Source organism: Palaemon carinicauda, chromosome 12 (genome assembly GCF_036898095.1).
Source record: "Palaemon carinicauda isolate YSFRI2023 chromosome 12, ASM3689809v2, whole genome shotgun sequence".
In the NCBI taxonomy this organism is placed as follows: domain Eukaryota; kingdom Metazoa; phylum Arthropoda; class Malacostraca; order Decapoda; family Palaemonidae; genus Palaemon; species Palaemon carinicauda.
This window is the reverse complement of record NC_090736.1, coordinates 93255203-93274677: the sequence shown is the minus strand read 5'-3', so window position 1 is coordinate 93274677 and position 19475 is coordinate 93255203. Positions and strand designations below refer to the sequence as shown.

Sequence of the window (19475 nt, the reverse complement as noted above, 5' to 3'; positions counted from 1 at the left end):
AAACTTTCTTGTGGCTCTTGCCATCTCCTTCCTCTTTCTTGGGGGAATCGACAACTTGTGAGTGTCCAGATTCCATTGGAGACCTAACCATTGGAAGAACGACGCCAGAACCAGGCGGGACTTTTTAAAATTTATTCGGAACCCTAAGTGTTCCAGAAACTTGATGACTTTGTCTGTTGCCTCTCGGCATTCTTCGTTGTTGTTGGCCCAAATAAGCCAATCATCCAGATAGGCCACCAACTGTATGCCCTAAGTTCTCAACTCTTGGACTACCGAGTCCGCTAACTTCGTGAACACCCTGGGAGCTATGTTGAGACCGAAAGGCATCACCTTGAAAGCAAATGCCCGATTGGCTAGCTTGAATCCCAGAAACGGACGAAAATGATGCGCTACCGGAACATGATAGTAAGCGTCTGTAAGATCGATAGAGGTGGTGATGGCCCCACAAGGAAGCAAGGTCCGTACCTGCGAAGCGGTCAGCATATGGAACTTGTCGCATTGAATGAAGGTATTCAAACGAGACAGGTCTAAAATGACCCTTCGTTTGGCGGAGTCTTTCTTTGGCACGCTAAACAAGCGACCTTGAAATTTTAAGCGCCTGACCTGTTGAACTGCATCTTTGAGAAGAAGATCTCGGGCGAAATCGGTGAGTTCCGTCGTTGGACTCTGATAAAAAGCGACCGGTGGAGGGGGTCCCCGAATCCAACTCCACCCTAGCCCGTTGGAAACTATGCCGCGTGCCCAACTGCTGAAGGTCCAATTCTTCTGAAACAAATATGGCCTGCCACCACGGCTCCCACGGGATTCCAGGCCCCTTCCAGAGACTCGACCACTTCCCCTGTAGCGAAAGGGTCCTCTAGACCTACTTCCTCGCAGCTCCCTACTATATCCCTGAACCAGGCCCTGGGAATGGCAGCGGGGAGCCTTTTTCCCTCCCCATTAATCTCTACTTCTTCCTTTCTTCCATCTCTTCTCTTCTCCCTCCTACCCGCCACTCACACCACGTCGCGACTCTCCTGGGTAGTTCGTTAGCCCTATGATATTTACCATGTTTAATTCCTATGGTTTAACTGTTATTGTAGTTACCGTTCCTTTAATGTTTAGATATGCTTAGACATGTAAGGTTTGATGCCTTTTGCGATTCGACACTCAGTTGATTCCTTGTCGTCTTAGTTATTTAGCCTTACGTCCCCTATGTGATTTGGCTAGTTGGTAATTGGACGTTTCTTACATTATTATATTATATTATTGTCGTACATGGTGATTGTATTCTCCGCATTATGTTATTACTTTATTGGGCTTGGAAGGCATTCTCTGGTACATTTTCACTGGCCGTCACAGGTCGACCCAGGAAAGGGATTTTGACGAAGGAAAAATCTATTTCTGGGGAGAGACCTGTGGCGCCCGGTGAAACCCTTCCCGGTTAATTTTGTACGGACCCACCCTTTCCTTGCCAAGCCATATGTTCTTGCAGAAGGATGACCTGGAGGGGGCGAGTAGTAGGTGTCGGTGGGGTAGTCCAACTGTGTTCTCTAGGGCCTGTCACGGCCCTCCCCTTTGATGAAGGGATTATCTAAATGGAAGACAGCCTGTGAATAGTGGTTTTCACACGCCCTTGTTGTATACACGACACCCACAAGGTGATCGCGCGAGGGTAGTAACCTCTGCATTCCATGCTTTTATCTTTCTCTAGTATATTTGGAAGATTTATATTAGAAAAGTGTAAAGAAGGACCCATTTCACCGGGCGTCACAGGTCTCTCCCCAGAAATAGATTTTTCCTTCGTCAAAATCCCTTTTCTTTTAACAGGTAATGACAGCAAGACCCTACCCCCAGTAGGGAGACAAGTAGAGGTACTAGAATAGGAGTAATATTGCATAATCCTGGACCTGTTTATGTTGCTAGTCAGCCTGGTGAAGACTGTTAAATGCAGGTTTGCTTGGAGATTCTAGTTTTGGCGCATAAATTGTGAATAGCATCCTTTATGTTAAAGAAATTATTTGTAATGAATCTAATTTTTTGTGGGTGTGACTTTGCAATCAAGAGGAGGGGCCTCAAAAATCACTACTATAATTGGTCTCAACTCTTATCCATTTTCATGGGTGTAGAATAACCCTGATATATTGTGTATCACCGAGGACTGTAAGCATTCTTTGTCGTCTTTCTGATGTAGAGGTGAGAATGTAAAGTCCGGTTCAATGCGCAACCTTGTTTTAAAATTCCTTTGATCTTTGCACAAGCTCGATCAAATCACATTCGAATTTAGCTCAAAGAGATACACGGTTAGGTGTGCCTCTATTTATACTGTACTTGTATAAGGAATATTTCTTGTTTTTTGGGGGTTATTCAAAAAAAAATTTTTTATCTTGCTATTGTGAGGCTAGAGTGTAAAGGGATACTCGTTTCCTTTACATTACAGTATTGCTTATTAAAATTTGACAAAAAATATTATTGTCGACCTAATTGTTTGTAATTTTTTCTTATTAAATCTGTTTCCAATAAGTCTCTTTTATCATATTTTTTTGCTCTCATGAATGAAATAAACTTGTTTTTCCTTTATCTTATAAACTGGAAGTGTTTCCTTCCCCTGTAAACGTCAGCCACTAATTTTGTCTTTTTTTTCCTTAATATCACTGTTTTTTTTCCCTTTTATTTTGTTTTCTCTACTAATATTCAGTACTTAAATAACCTGAAAATGGCTTATCTCTGAATAATATTAAGCAATGACAGTCCTATCTGGGTCCCCTCACCCAGTATAAAATCAAGGGGTGGTACCCAGTTCTCTTGACCTGTTACCTAGATTTTTGGGTATTTCACCGTTTTACCTTTTTTATGTAGTGAACGTTGGAGTGTGGCCGGCATTCGGAGACTAGGCAGTTTAGGTGCTACCTCTGGCCCCAGTCCACAAACTACTACAGTGTAATGGTTCGTAGGGGGCACCCTTCAGAGACCAAAGGACGCGAACCGTGTTCCATGGCGGTAGTCTAAATTCCGATGGAGGACACGTAAGCTCAAAGCTTCGTATGAGGTGAGACAACTCCAACAAGGAGGAAATATTAATTTCTTTCAGTCTAAAGGCGAGGCTCAAGGCTGGGCGATAGCCTTTCACTGCCGAGAAAAAGAGGAGCTTTTCCTCCTGAAGGTAAACAAGAAACTCCACCATTGCTTTAATAATGGCATTGAGGGGAGAGATACCCTTTCAATGACACCAACCACAGAAGACAGTACACTTAGCCTGGTAAACGGCAGCTGAAGATTTCAGTAGGTATCCGAAGATCCTTCTTGCAACTTGCTGCGGAAAGCCCCTCTGCGTGAGGATAGTCTCCAGGTGTGAAGATGTAGTGATCATACGGCCTTGTGGAAGATGTTCCCGTGTGGCTGTCTGAGAAGGTCATGCCATGGAGGGAGTTCCCTTAGGACCTCCGTCAGCAGCTGAAGAAGGTCTGTAATCATTCCACATGATGCCATAGCGGAGCTATGAGGATCATTGCTAGGTTTGAGGATCATCTCGCCTTGTTGAGCGCTCTTCTCAACAGGCAGAGGGGGGGGGGGAAGTAGCCATTGATGTTGTCTCACCGTTGCTGGAATGCATCCTGCCAGAGGGCCTGGGGATCCGGGACTGGAGAACAGTACAGCGGGAGTCTGTTCTTCAGTAATGTCGCGAAAAGGTCCACTGTTTGGGCACTCATAATCTAGAGCGATAATTGACAGAGCGATATTCTTTTGAGCGATCCACTTTGAGCGATATCTGCAAAAGAGCGACATACGTTGGAGTGATTCATTTAAGATCGATAAAAAAAAATCGAAATTACTTATCTAAGAATAGAAGCTATGTATTTAAGTACAATAGAACGATGTATTTAAGAACGATAGTAGTTGTTTAAAGATAACATGTAATTTTCTCATAATTGCTTTGGAACGACGTGTTTAAGACGATAATACAGTAGTCGTTCAAAATAGGAGTTCGTTTTAAAAGTTTTGATACCAATTCCAAGTTAGACTATATAGATATTTTCAGTTCACTGTGAGTTTGAAATTTTTCCTTCAAGACGAAAGTAGTCGTTCAAAATAGGAGTTCGTTTTAAAAGTTTTGATACCAATTCCAAGTTAGACTATAAATATTTTCAGTTCACTGTGAGTTTAAAAGGTTTCCTCTACACCCATAATGGAATTTGTAGACAGCTTGAAAAACGGTGGGAAACTTGTATCTTATAACGGATATCTGTACCGCAGAGACAAAGAACACAAGACTACCATAAATTGGAGTTGCACCGTAAAAGGATGTAAAGGTCGGCTGATTACCAGCTCTGTATCCAGTATGGATGAAATTCTATGTGTAAGAGGGGAACATTGCCACCTACCAAATCTGTCAAAGGTTGAGGTAAGAAACTTCATTCTCGATTGAAAGAAAAAGCCGCAGCTACTGCAGATGTGCCATGCAAGATTATTCAGGATGAGGTACAAACCTCAAGTCAAGAAGCAGCTATGCAAGTTGGTACAAATGAAAATTTAGCAGCTATTTTCATTAAGGGATTTTGACGAAGGAAAAATCTATTTCTGGGGAGATACCTGTGATGCCCGGTGAAAAGGTCCTTCTTATCTCTTTTCTGATATAAATACTTCCAAATATACCAGAGAAAGTTAAAGCATGGAATGCAGAGGTTACTACCCTCGCGCAAGCACCCTAAGGGCGTCGTTTATAAAGATAGGGCGTGTGAAAACCACTATTCACAGGTCGTCTTCCATTTAGATAAATCCTTCATCAATAAGGGGTGAGCCGCTACAGCGGCACTAACCAAACTCACCTGATCCACCCACCGACGCCCGACTAAAGCGCCATCTACACATCCTTCTGTATGAGATGGCTTGGAAAGGAAAGGGTCGGGGAAAAACTAGGGAAGGGTTTCACCGGGCATCACAGGTATCTCCCCAGAAATAGATTTTTCCTTCGTCAAAATCCCTTTTCTGGGTCGACCTGTGACGCCCGGTTAAAATATACCAGAGAATGCCTTCCAAGCCCACAAATCAAAAGGTTAAAGTAAAAACGTATGTATAAATGGAGGTTACTATATTAATTAAGGAACGTAATGTGACATACATAAATATCAAAACCTCATGTATAAAATTAAACAATGCCATGAAGGTACAAGTAAAGCATACTGTACAAAACTCAAAAACGTAATACAATCAGACTACAAACGTAGGTAGCTAAAAGTAAAGTAATTATGGCAAAAGACAAAAAACAGAGTATCATAATATGGGTACAAAAAACATGGCACACTGAACAATACCCATGGTTAAGTATATACAATCCAAAATGAGAGCTACCAAAATGAACAAGGCAACATTGACATAACATAGTAATGGGGCTAAACCACCGACCGAGGTGAGAGGCATCGTGGTGGGAGTGGCAGGTAGGAGGGAGAAGGACGAGAGTTGGACGAAAGGAAGAAAGGGAAGAAATTATTCTGGGGAGATGACACTCCCAGCTGTAATAGTAGGGAATTTAAGGGCCTGTAAGTTCTTTAAATAGTGGCGTTTGAAAACCATCGGGGATTTCCAACCCGTGTACTTTTTAAGGTCATCAAAATCCATGTTCTGAAAGTAATTGATGGAGGTTGCGACAGCCCGGATATCATGTGCATGGGGAAAGGATTCCGGGTTAGCTTGCTTGATAAAGTAAAGGATTTGCTGTCTGATGCCTTGGATGGAGATATTACCACCTTGTTCCCTGACAAACAAGGGGCCGGATGAGCATGTGGCAGTCCTAGCTAAAAAGGCCTGAAGTGTAACCACTGGACATAAAGAAGCATCTTGTGGTAGAGGAACAATAGTCTATGGGGACCACCTATTTTGTGGGTCCTCGTTTTTAGCCAGGAAAGCTCTATCAGATGAGAGTAGGACTTCTCCTGATGGTAGGAAATCTAGGTTTTCAGGGTTACGGGAGAGAGCTGCTAATTCTGAAATTCTGGCACCTGAGGCCATGGCTGTAAGAAACAGGGTCTTCCGGAGTAGGGAAATGTAGGAGCAGGATTCATTATCTGTGTCTGATGCTAGCTTTAAGACGTCGTTCAGAGACCATGAGACCTTCTGTGGACGAACAGAAGGACGAAGCCTAGCACAGGCCTTTGGAATGGATGAAAAGTACGAATCTGCTAGGTTAATATTAAAGCCCACCTGAAAAATCTTACGTAGGGCTAATTTGACAGTAGTGATAGTACTAGTGGCTAGGCCCTTGTTAAAGAGGGACCTAAAAAATGAAATGGCCAGGTTAGGGGTCATTCGGGTATTGTCGGAATTCTTGAGAAATTCTGCCAGTTTCTTTACAGCCAAATCATATTGCCTAAAGTGTTGAGTCTCTCTTGTCTGATTCTATAAAGAGGACATTTTCCGGATCAATATTTGCGTCTTTGTGTGCCGCAAATTTCATAAAGTCCACAAAGTTAGGGTTTGGGCTATCCTTGAGGAATCTGACACAGTCTTCGTTTGGACTACCTGTGTCAGCCTGGGGAATGGGATCCGGAAGGGGCGAAGTTTCAACTCGAGAAGGAGAGGAAACCAATTGCTCTTTGGCCAGTTTGGTGCCACCAAAGCTACTGCTCCTTTGAACGAGCGCAGCTTGGGCAATACTTTCATCAGAAGATTCACCGGAGGGAACAGGTAAATCTTCTGCCAATGGTTCCAGTCCAGGGTTAATGCATCCATGGCATAAGCCTGAGGGTCCAGGTTCGGGGCCACATAGCAGGGAAGCTTGTGGTTGAGTTGTGTTGCAAACAAGTCCACCTGGAGACCCGGAACCAGCCTGGATATCCACCGGAATGAATTCATGTCCAGGGACCATTCTGATTCCAGTGGAGTCGTCCTGGAGAGGGCGTCCGCTATAACGTTCTGGACTCCTGCCAGGTGAGACGCTACAGGAACCAGTTCCTTTCGGTTGCCAAGGTAAATATCATAACCAGGATCTGATTCAGGTTGGGAGATTTCGATCCTCCCCTGTTTATGCAGTGGACCACTGCTGTGCTGTCTGATACTATCCTGATGTGAGTTGCCCTTGGAGGGGATAGTCATTTTAAGGTTAAGAACACCACCATGGCCTCTAACACGTTTATGTGGAATTGCTTCATAGTGGGGGACCAGGACCCCTGAAACATTTGGTGTTGAGAGTAGCCCCCCCAACCACTGAGAGACGCGTCTGTGTGGATCGTCACTTGGGGGGGGGGACTGCAGAGGAACCGATTTGGATAGGTTCTCTGGTTTCGACCATGGCCGGAGACGTCGTCGTAATACTGAGGGGATTGTAGACATCTTGTTTCTTAGGTGAGTTCTTGCTCTCTTCCTCCAAACTCGGTTGATGTCTTTGAGTTTGGCTTTTAGTAAGAGGTCTGTAACTGAGGTGAATTGAAGTAAGCCGAGAACTCTTTCTAAGGCTCTTCTTGACACCTGTTCGTTCTTGATGAACCATTTTGTCTTTGACGCTATCTCTTTGACCTTTTTGGAGGGAAGAGAAAGTCTGTGGGTTGTGAGGTCCCAGTGAATGCCTAGCCATTCGAATTGGCTTGCTGGTTGTAGGCGGGATTTCTTCAAGTTGACTTGAAATCCCAACTTGTGTAGGAACTGAACCACTTTTGTTGTAGCTTTGTGGCATTCCTGAACTGACTGTGCCCAAATGAGCCGGTCGTCCAGATAGGCTATCAGCATAATTCCCTGGCTCCTGAGCTGTTCTAACACCGTCTCCCCCAACTTCATAAATATTCTGGGGACGATGTCGAGACCAAAGGGCATCACTTTGAACGCGTAGGATTTCTTGCCTAGGCGGAAGCCGAGGTAAGGGGAGAAGTTTCTTGCTACCGGAACGTGATAATAGGCGTCGGTAAGATCGATAGAGGTGGTGACGGCCCCACGGGGAAGTAAGGTCCGCACCTGAGAGACAGTCAGCATACGGAACCTGTCGCAAAGAATGTAAGAATTCAGTTTCGACAGGTCCAGAACCACTCTCAAAGCGTTCAAATTCTTCTTGGGGACCGTGAACAGGCGTCCTTGAAATTTCAATGTCCGTACTCGTTTTATGGCTTTCTTCATTAGTAGGTCCTTCGTATACTCCTCTAGGATTGGAGTGGGCTTCTGGAAGAAAGACACAGTCGGGGGTGGAGAACCTTGTGTCCATTTCCAGCCCAGGCCTTTTGAGACTATACTGTGGGCCCAAGGACTGAAGGTCCATTGGTCCCGAAACCAGTACAGTCTCCCTCCTACCTGACCCGTCTCATTGGGTTGGGTTGTATTTCGCCCCTTTCCCTTCTCGGGAACCTCTGGCTCTAGGTCCGCCTCGCTGGCGGAACTGACCTCTCGCCCTATTGCTTCCGGGATGCCTAGGGTATCCTCGAAAGGACCATGGGGTTTCGAAGGCTTGATTGAAAGTCGGGGAGGTCATCCATGTGGCCATAGAGGCAGGCTGGGTACCTTGAGGAGCCGGGACAAACACTATTTGTTGTTGAGGGGCGGACTTGGAGGTAGATGGAGTGGAAGACTGTGGTCCAGTAGATTGGTGATGCTGGCCCCGACCGGTTTTATAAGGGGTGTACGACCGTTTCTTTTTAGAGAAAGGTTGCCTCATTACTGGTTCAAACTTCCTTTTGCTAGAAAGACCCCATCGGACCTGGAGGTTTTGGTTAGCCCTCGCCGCATAGTGGAGGACTTTATCCACCTCCTCTTGGGGGAAGAGGGTTTTACCCCAACAGGAGGAAGTAATAAGTCTGTTGGGCTCATGCCTAATCGAGGCCTCGGCGAGAACGTGTTTTCTGCAAGCTGTTCTCGCAGTCCAAAAATCGTGCAGATCGATTTGAAAAGTCTGCAAGAGACTTTTCGCCAGTACCCTAAAGAGTGGTTCCTCATTGTAAAGGGCGGCTATCAACTCTGAGGATACCAAAGAGTTGAGTGATCTTGCCAGCCTATTTCTGGACTCAAACTCCGTTTTCAGCAGGTGATCCGGGAGTTTGGGGAGTTTCTCTGAAAAGAGTGAAGAGGCACAGTCCGGGTCGAGTTTACCCACCGTAAAGGTGGACGAGACATCCTGCCAAAACTCACTTGGGCCTGGGACAAGGAGAGAGGTGGGGTCCGTTTCCTTAAGGGTTGGCATAGGGATGCCGTCCTTGATGGCTTGAACGGTAAGTTCCGCCACCTTGTCCATAAGAGGAGCTGGGATCGTCGGTGGGGTCATAAAGATCGTATAGGAACCTTTGTGGGGAGTTAACTTGGAGTTAATACAGCCCCATTCTGAAAGTGTACGTGCCCAGACAGCTTGGGCTTGCTCTTTAGGAAAGATTAGTGTCTCCTTTGGCACTTTGTCCATCCGGACTAGGGCATGTTCCATGGGGCGGACAAAACCGTTGAAAGGGAACTGGAGGTCAGGGGGAAAGAACTCCAGATCGTCCAAGGGGCGGGTACCCAAGCCTTCCAGGGTTAAAGTGCCGTCCAAGTAAGGAGCATGGCGAGTAAACCTCCAAGGGTTGTTCTTGTCGAACGGAGGTAGCTTGGAGGTGTCAGGGCCCACAACCGGAGCTGGTTGTGATCCAGAGCGAATAAGGTTCGCCACCATATCTTTCAGTTCCGTCATGACGGCGGAGTGCTTCTGTAACTTGGAATCTACTACTTCATTGAGTAGAGCCAAGGTGAGGGGGGTTTCCGAGGAGTCAACCGCAGCTGAAGCCTTGGCTTTAGCGGACTTGCTCCTCTGTCCTTTAGAAGGAGGAGGAGTCTTAGACATCGCAGGGATGTCCGGAGCTGAGGAAGGTCCGGGGACCGGTGACATGGGTGGTGGCGAAGGTGAAACAACCGATTTGGGTTTATTTTTCTTTACTGGCTTAACCTTGGGGCGGACCGACATGGAGGCGTCCCAAGGAGAAGCCGCAGGCTTGTCAAAGCCGAGGAAGGAAGAGGTAGAGGAAGGAGTAGGGGATAGAAAGGAATCTGCCAGATCCTCCACACCACTTACCTGCTCATCCATCGGTTCAACGTGGATGTCGAGAGCGGAGACATCCCCAGAAAGTTGATGCTCGTCTTCTGCGGGGATAGCGGCCCGGAGAACGTCAATCAGGTACGTTGCCAAGTCAGTTGGAATGGCTGCCGAGGGAGACCCAGGGAAGAGCCTGGATGCCATGTCTCCGTCCAGTAGGTAGGGGCAGCCTTGAGGGGTGTTCCGCCCAAAGCCAGAGACCCAGGTCCGGAGGCTGGTTCTGGCCGTTTTGAGAGACTCCTCGTCAGCCTGAAAGAGGGAGTAACGTTAGAACGAACTAAATGGATAAGCTATCAGTAGAAGAGAAATAGATTCAAGTTAAGATTATTTATGAATAAATGGAATCAAAAACAATTTAGAAATCTCAAAACAACAAAAACAGAATGAGTGTAACATTGAGAAATCTTACCTCGTCATTGAGGAGAAGAGACGAAAGTTCATAGCACAGGGTGCAGGTTTCAGGAAACCAGACCATATATGGGGTCTGGCCAGCTTCCTTAGCGAAAGATATCGCACAGTGGGCGTGCGACCTGCATACGTCGTGGCCTACCGGGTCTGTGAATGTAGCCGCACAACCCTTGGTGGCACACCGGACTTTCTGTAAAATAAAGAATCATATAAGTACAAGAACTCCCGGAAGCTCAAACTTAACCTAAGGGTTAGTCATATGTTTAAGAATAGGGCTTAACCTAAATGCAGTGCTAAGGTTAAAAACGGGGTTCTATATGAAGTGTATTAAAGGGTTCGTGAACATATAGGGAGCCGGAGCTCCGTTGTAATTACTGTATCAAGAATCGAAAGGAATACCCCGATGTACACCGGAGTACCGTATGTGAATTCACGAGGAGCAGGAGCTCTTAAGTAATTACCATAATATATCATGAAGGCATAGTGGCAATGGAACTCCGTAGTGCGTCGGAGTCCCGAGTGGGGGGGGGGGCTGGGTTGGATGAAAATATTTATATATCTGAACAAATCTCCGGAAGAACTCTGAAGGAGATTCTAGGGGGGAAACGGAGATAGTGGTTGTCGTGTAACGAGGCCGAAGCCGGAGACAAGGTGCTGGTGACCAACGAGGGGAGGGTTCCCAGCCGAAGGGGAGCACCGGAGTAATAGGCAGTAATGAATTCCCAGCTCAGTAAGTTATCGGAAAACTATGAGGGAGTTCCGGAATAAAAGGGGTCCAGACCCAATGCCCAGGCCGGAGCGGGGAGTAGGGTGGGACTAATGGTGAGGGGGAACAACATGACGGCTCGAGAGCAGGCCAAACTAACCTAAATTGAGTGACTCTGACACGACAGGGCCCGGGTAAACACTAGCCTATATATAAGAAAGAACAAGTAACCTGGTAATAATACAGTATATGCAAAATAATGAATTGTAAAATAAGACCCCCAAAGAGGGGGAGATAGAGAGGGGGAGAACCACAAACTGTAAGGAAAATATTCCGAAACAATGATGAACAGAAAATGGGTGAAACAGAAAATGGGAACTCCAGCCTCTCACTCTCAAGGTTACAAAGATCGATCTATAATAAACACGAACCCAAAAATATGTACAATGTCCGTAAAACAAATAACTATGTCCCGAAGAATATCGAAAAAGGAAAATGGAACTCTGAACGGATAATTTACGAAGAAAAAACACGTAAAGAGCGAACGCCAACCCAATGGGTAGGGTACTAAACTGTAATAAAACCCCGAACGCTATTCTTCGTAACAACAGAAACGGACTCAAAAGCGACATAAGTACTTAAAAGTAGCATCGGTCCAATCAGGGCACCTGGCCAATAATCTAACTTAAGATTAAAAGAACCTATCATAACAAAAACAAGACCTCGAGGGCAAGTAAACAAGCGATAACAATGGCCGCGTAGGACGCGGGGCGGCAACAAGCCGACGCACTAAAACACTCACAATAGTAAATAAGGCGAACAAGCCCGGGTAAAAAAATAATGTCAAAACAATCTATGGTACTTAACATTGGTGCAGGAGGAAGGAGAGCTTCAGCCATAGCGAAGATATCCAAAATAAGCCGAAAACACAAGACACAAACAACAGAGGAAGCGTCACTGTTGAGTCCAAAAAGAAGGATGTGTAGATGGCGCTCGAGTCGGGCTTCGGTGGGTGGATCAGGTGAGTTTGGTTAGTGCCGCTGTAGCGGCTCACCCCTTATTGATGAAGGATTTATCTAAATGGAAGACGACCTGTGAATAGTGGTTTTCACACGCCCTATCTTTATACACGACGCCCTTAGGGTACTCGCGCGAGGGTAGTAACCTCTGCATTCCATGCTTTAACTTTCTCTGGTATATTTGGAAGTATTTATACCAGAAAAGAGATAAGAAGGACCTTTTCACCGGGCGTTACAGGTCGACCCAGAAATGCTCTTTTACATAAAAATGTATTCTTTTAGAAAGAAATTGTTAGGACTAAACAAAATTGTTTTATTTTTGTTGAACTAAATAAAAACTGTTTGGACTAGATAATTTTTTTTTTTTACTTCTTTTCTTTACAAGTGTCGCTTTAAAATAATCGCTCTAAAGTTACATCGCTTAAATAGGCAATCGCTTAAAAAAAAAGCGTTTAAATAACAATCGCTCAAATAAAAAGCGCTCAAAAGAATGGCCACGAACTGTTTGTGATCCCCACAAAGTCAGGAATTTGTTGGCTAGTAGATGATTCAAAGACCGCTCGGATCCCACTATCTGAGTTGCTCTGCTCAGATTGTCCCTGAGCACATTCCTTTTGCCTGGAATGAAGTGAGCTGATAGGTACACTGAGCTGTCTTCTGCCCATCTTAGCACCTCCATTGCTAGAAGGCAAAGGTACTTCCTTTATTTATGTATGGCCCTACAGTAATACCTTGGGATACGAGCTTAATGCGTTCCGGGACCCGAGCTCGTATGTCAATTCGCTCATATCTCGGATCAATTTTTCACCATATAAAATAACTAAGAAAAAAAATTTATCTGTTCCCACCCTCTGAAAAAACACCTAAAAACAGTATATTACAGTGGAAAAACATGTTTTTAATTGTTCTAATTCACAACCTACGCTCACAAAATAACAAATCCCTATGTACTGGTTATGATCTGCAATAAAATGTGACATTATCATGGAGTTCGTACCTTCGAGACAGACGGTAGTGCCTAACGGGGGTGTGTGCGGAGGAGGAGGGAGAGAGAAAGGGGAGAAGAGAGACTTGACGGCAACAGCTTCGGTACGCTACACTTTTATAACACTACGTAACATAACTTAAACTTTAAATTTAACTTAAATGAAATTAGCTTACTGTATACACACTTAAAAATAAATGTTAATCTTACATTACTGTACACTAAACTTAATTCTAATTTTGTTTTCATTTTCATTTTTTTTACTTTTCTTCTTCTGGCTTGTCTCTTTTTGCCTCGCTTTTTGACTTTCTTTCACCTTTACTTTTTGCCGGCCTTTTTAAAAGCAACCTATCTAGGGATGTTTGCTTTTGTCTCCCCTTCAAAATGTTATGAAAATGACGTACACAAGTGTTGTCACAAAAGCCTAACGCATGACCACACGCCAACTTGTCCAGGTTCCTCTTTTCCATAAAATCAGAAAACTCCTGCCACTTTCCTTCTTTATAGCATCCCTCTGCTTGAGGATGGTACATATTGTTGATGTACTACTCTCATATTGGCGAGCCAGCTCAGTCACTCGTACACCACTCTCATGTTTTTCGATTATTTCATGCTTTATCTCGATTGTAATCATACGTTTTTCCTTTTCACTAACCTTGTTTGCACTCGCTTGCTTTGGACCCATTGCTTATTCACTTAATTCTGTGCTCATTAACACAGAAAAGATGTAAAAAATGCAAACACTACGGCCGATGCTCGGAGATAACTTTACGTGACGGAGATCCGACAGGAAAGAGCGAGCGATGCTGTCCTCGTGAGCAGTCTCTCGCACACTCGGTCACCTAGCGGCCGCATAGGGAACCGTCTCATATCCTCGTATCTCAAATTTGTCTCGTATTCTGGGGTAAAAATTTGCTCAAAACTTTCCTCGTATCTCAAATTTCTTGTATGTTGGGACAGTCGTATCGAGGTATTACTGTACATTGGTATCACTCATCAACACCACCGAGTGACCTGCCAGGAACCGATACAAATGCTGTAAGGCTAGGAAGGCTGCCCTCATCTCTTAAAGAATTATATGCTGGTACCTTTCAGACTCTGACCAGATCCCAGAGGCCTTGTAGTGCAACATGTGGGGCCCCACCCTTCTTTTGACACATCTGAAAAGAGCATCAATTTAGGAAGAGGGATAAGAAGGTCGACTACTCGGCGTAGATTCTCGTCTGTCGCCCACCGTCTCAGGTCCGTCCTCTGCTTTGGCCCCATAGGGACCAGTGCATCCGAAGAGTCCTCGTGCTAAACTCACCTGGATTTTAGCTGCCACTGATGAGATTGAATTCGTAAGTGGTCGTTGTGGACTAGATGAACCAGGGATGACAGGTGACTTATGAGACGTAACCACTAGTGGGCTGGAAGAGTGTCTTGTTGAAGTAAGGGACTTACCACCTTCTTCAGCCTCTGGATCCTGTCATCTGAAAGGAAGACTTCTGTAGCCTGGTGTTGATGATCATGCCTAGGTATACCAGTGTTTGTGATGAAAGTAAGGATGACTTCTCAAAATTTACCACAATCCCCAGATCACAACAAAATTTGAGGAGTCTGTCTCGGTGTTGAAGAAGGTTAGGCACCGAGTCTGCTAGGATCAGCCAGTCATCCAGGTATCTTAAGAGATGGATGCCAATCCTGTGGACCCAGGTTGATACTAGGGTAAAAACTCTTGTGAAAACCAGAGGGGCTGTTGTAAAACAGAAGCAAAGCACCTTGAACTAGCATTGCTTGTTGCTGTGGATGATCCTCAGATACTTCCTTGATGATGGATGTACTGGAATCTGGAAGTATGTATCTCTGAGGTCCAATGTGCATATGAAGTCCTATGGTGTTACTGCTTGTCTGACCGTGTCTGCCGTATCCATCCTGCACAGAGTTTGTATAACAAAGTTGTTCGGGGCTGAGAGGTCAATGACAAATCTCCAGCCTCCAGACGCATTTTTCACAAGAGTCGACTGAAGAAGCCTAAGGACCCGTCGAGGACCTCTTGGAGAGCGTCCTTCTCCAACATCATCTGGACTTCGACCCTGAGGGCCAGCTCCTTCACGGATTCCTTTGTTAAGGAGCTCGATGGAACTGGACTCGAGTCAGTGGAGGGAGAGATTGCGCGAATGGAACGCGATACCCTGAACGAATCACAGAGATTGTCCAGGACTTGGCCCTGTGCTGCAGCCACCAGCATTGCAGGCATTCCCCCCACTGGTGGACAAGTGGGAGGATTGTCCTCCTTAGCAGGAATGGCCCCGACCTTTACCTCTTCCTTCTTTGTTTCCTTTGTTGGACCTACTTCCCTTCTGCTGCTCCCAGGCATGAAAGGATTTCTTGATGATGCTGTGCTCTTGCTGCTGGTTTGTGGCCTGGACTTCTGAGGTTTCCTCAGTGGCGTAGCCACTCCAAAAGACCTAGAAGTCATGGACCTCTGAAGGAGAGAGTCTTGGCATGAGTTCCGAAGTCTTGTCACCTTTGACTTCGGAACTTGTTGATGGAACTTCTTGAATACTAAGTCCTGTTGCCTGAGGATCAGGGCTCACAGGTTGACCACCTAGTGGGTGAGGAACTCCACGGTTCTGGTTCCTGATAAAAGAAACGTTACCATCGACTTTCTGGTGTGCTCCTGGGACCAATCTTCAGTTCTAACAAGAAGACTTACTGACCCTAACCATAAGTCAAGCCATGAAATTGCCTGCATGGTGAACTTCACAACCTTCTCCATGTAAAAGGTGTCTGCTGTGGAGAAGGTGACAGGGAGGCTTGAGAGTCTGTTACAGGAAACCCCTCTTGTTTGGGGTTTGATTGCTGGGTCAAGAGCAGGGCTGAGAGGGTTTCATCGGACACCTTGTAGTATCTCCTTTCTTGGATAGAAGAGGAGGGAGAAGCTGAGGAGGAGCCAGCACGAAGAGAGCTGAAAGTGCCAGTGATCTGGGAAAAGCCTTCTTCCTGGCACCTTTCAACCCCTTGACCAGGCCAAAGCTGCGCTGGTCGTGGGAGGTCTCTGAATGCCGTAGAGGTGATCTAAGACGGTGTCTTTACCTTTCTATGGAGCTACGGAGAGGTCGTCCAAGTTGTTGATGGCTCTCATGCAAGCCAGAACCTGCCAAAACGTATGGCCATACCCCTTTTGTTCGTCCTTGGAGTATCTTACACTAGCTGCCCTGGGAAGGTAGTTGTCGTTTCCTCAGTCACGTTTGTCATCCACCCACGAGCTCTAACCCATAGGAGCCAGGGGCGGGTCATAATCGTTGCCGTGTCTTGAAGACGTCCTTGATATCGTGGGAGTCTCCCTCGCCACCGTCGTAATCGTTGAAGATGAAGAACTGCAAGCCCTCTCCTGGACATGAAAAAAAGAAGATCTAGCAGCTTGGTTCTTTGGGATGGTCTTTGCATCCTTACTCTCCCTTGAAGGAGGAAGGAACTCTACCAGCAGGGAAGGTCTTGCGTCTTCCCTGTGCCTGGAGGAATTGGGAACATCCTTCAGGGAAGGAATGGGCGGAGGTTGTTTTGCCGCAGCCGAAGCTCGTTGTCCTGGAGAGACGACCTCAATGGGAGACAAGCGGTAAGCTTGTACGGGAGTGAAGGGTGTCTCCTGGAGGGGGAGTTTGGTTCACGTAGCTTCTCCTCCTCTTAGTTGGCATAACTGGAGTCATCTCCAGTTAGGAGAAGTCCTACTGAACTGCTTCTCTGGTACTGGAAGAGTTGCACATCTTGGATCTTAGCAGTGAAACAATCATCAGGGGCTGATATTCCTTAGATGTAGCTGGAACAGCAGACCTGCGCCTCGGGTCAGAGGGAGAAGAGGTCTTCGAAGAAATCTATGCTACAAACGTGATCTGGTGGTGTACTGGTAGAGGCTGCTGATACCTGCTCACTTACGGGTGCAGCACCGGCTATCCCCCACTTAACTGCTCTCACAAATGCATTGAACCAGGGGATATCCTTCTCAAAGGTCCGTATTGTAGAGGGCATCTCGTTGGGAAGGCTACAGGCCGACGATTGTCTCCGGGAGTCCGTGGCTTTGGCATCTGGAAAGGAGAGAGAGAGAGAGTCCTCTTATCTGGCCGTTAGGGTACTGGCATGATGTCTCGCTTAGGCTTGTAGGACCAAGTTGGAGAACACGAGGCTCTGGGTGAACGCTTGACTGGAACTCGTGTTGCATCCTTTAGGGAACTTCTGGGAGCACAAGGAGCTGTAAGACTGTGTTCTACTGGACACTCACTTGCTGGAATGACGTGTGGTACTGGGCAATCATGCTCAGCTGGAGGGCTGTGCGCTGACGGGTGGTCGCAAGAAGCTGCATTGATGCACTCGTGAGCCGGTGACGAAACACAAGAAGGAACTGGGTCATGAACTGCTAGAAGAGGAAGCGCCACGAATGCGAACAGGTGGGTGATCACGTGCTGACGAGAGATCATGGTCAGAAAGCCTGGATCGTGAAGGATCACAAGGAGCATAGCATTAAGGCGGCAAGGAGTCATGCGGTCATGAGTTAGGGCTGGTCGCGACCTGGCAGGCAATGGTGATAAGAAACTGATTCGCGCGTTACCTGGATACGCTCTGGAATCCAATGGCGAGCAGGAGACTGCTCGCTCACTGAAGCATGGCGATGAGCTAGGACCTAGAAGAAGGAGATCTCCCTCGATCACAGCAGTCATTTTGGGCGATCCTTCTGTTTGTGCTGCATGACAAGGGTGGAGAGCGCTGGGTGGCGAGGAGTGGCATAAGCTGATGAAGAAGGCGCAATGGGCTGGACTCATAGGGGGGAGCGGCGAGAACTCCAGGACTCAGGAATACGAACAGGATGAGGCGAGGCTGGAGTGCATTGAATTCGCACAGGGCGAGTAACATGTGAAGGCGAACCACAAGGCGAGCTGGAGCACATCGAACTCGCAGGGGGCGAACAGCATCTAAAGCCGAACCATCCAGTGAGGGGCTAGAGAAAGGTAGGGGCAAAGATGGATGTCGTCTCAGAGTTCCGCTTGCTGGAGACCATTCCAAGGAGGACCTAACCCACGAACGGGAAAGGTGACTCCCCAGAGGAACAGGAACATGCCTCGGATTTTACCCCCTCTGCAGGCAGAGCAAAGTCAGAACAAGAAGCAGTGCTGTCGTTGGCAGCAGGAATTGCAGCAGGCGAAGACGGAGAACTCGGGTCTGGGTACACGGCGCCAGACACGGAATCAGGGAACTCCTCCGGTGCGATACCTTCGAAGGAAGATCTAGGTCCCCCTCTGAGGAAGCCGGTGTGCACTTTCTCTCTGCTCCCAACTGCAACAGCTCCAAGAGACCTTCCTTTGACGGAGGACCAGCGACACCAAGGGAAGGCCAAATCTGCAATAAATCATCGACGGAGAAGGACTCACCTGCGGGGAAGGGGGCCGCTGCTTCACTAGAGGAAGTGGCAACATCTTTCGAACCAAAGGGTTTTCCTGGGGTAAAGGGTCAAGACTCCTACTTGACCAATCCCCTGGGGAGACCAAGCGAGAAGGAGCTTCGGGAAGAGATCGAAGGGTGGAAGAAGAAGTACGCGGTTTATTCGACTTCAAGGATGACCCCGAAGGAGAAGAATCCCTCTTTGACTTCCTTTTGCGCCGCCTTCCAAAACTCTCTCACTGGGAGGATGACCACTTCCGACACTCTTCACAGGTATCATCCTGATTACACGGTTGTCCTCGGCATGCAGGACACAATGAATGTAGGTTGGTCTTGACCATGGACATGAAGGTGTTGCATTTGCGCCCTTCAGGTACAGAACACATTCGTGAGGGCAGTGGAGTGAGACAAAAATCCACTCTCAAATGAGCCAAAAGCAAAAGTGGTGAGACAACATAGGTGTGTGTGTGAGCAGGGTAGCTGGTACTATCCCCCCCGGTAACTAGCGGTGGGGTAGTTACACCTCGCTAAAAGTCTTATGGCTAGACTTCCAGCTTCGCTGAAAGTAAAGAGCGAAAGGGTTTGTACAGTATTTAGTGTCGGAACAAAGTGCTTTTATTTTCTATAAAATTACAGTACCTTTATACTTTCCAACCCTGCTCTTTCAAGGGCCAACTTTGATTTTTCTGTTGTATAGTTTCCTACACAGACAAGGTGCTCAATTCCAAGAAGCTTAACTGTGTCAACTAACGCAGCATTACAGATGGCTTCTAAACCTGAGCGTTCTTTCACCTGAAATTCAGTATCAGAAAAGATTTCCTCATCAGTACAAGAAATAATAATCTACTATATATATGAAATAAAAGATGAATAAGTATCACTAAAAAAAAAATATTTGGTTGCATCCAGACAACCAAATTAATGATAAGTGCT

General features: G+C 46.4%; 1 protein-coding gene across 4 annotated transcripts in view; it reads right to left on the bottom strand.

Annotated features, from left to right (window-relative positions):
• Smug (Single-strand-selective monofunctional uracil-DNA glycosylase) overlaps positions 1–19475 on the bottom strand; it is a 463559-nt gene that overhangs the window by 231754 nt on the left and 212330 nt on the right. For all 4 annotated transcript variants that reach the window (XM_068384522.1, XM_068384525.1, XM_068384524.1 and 1 more), the window contains one exon: positions 19182–19334. In XM_068384522.1, the coding sequence (XP_068240623.1) occupies positions 19182–19334 (153 nt within the window). The remainder of the gene's footprint in view (positions 1–19181; positions 19335–19475) is intronic.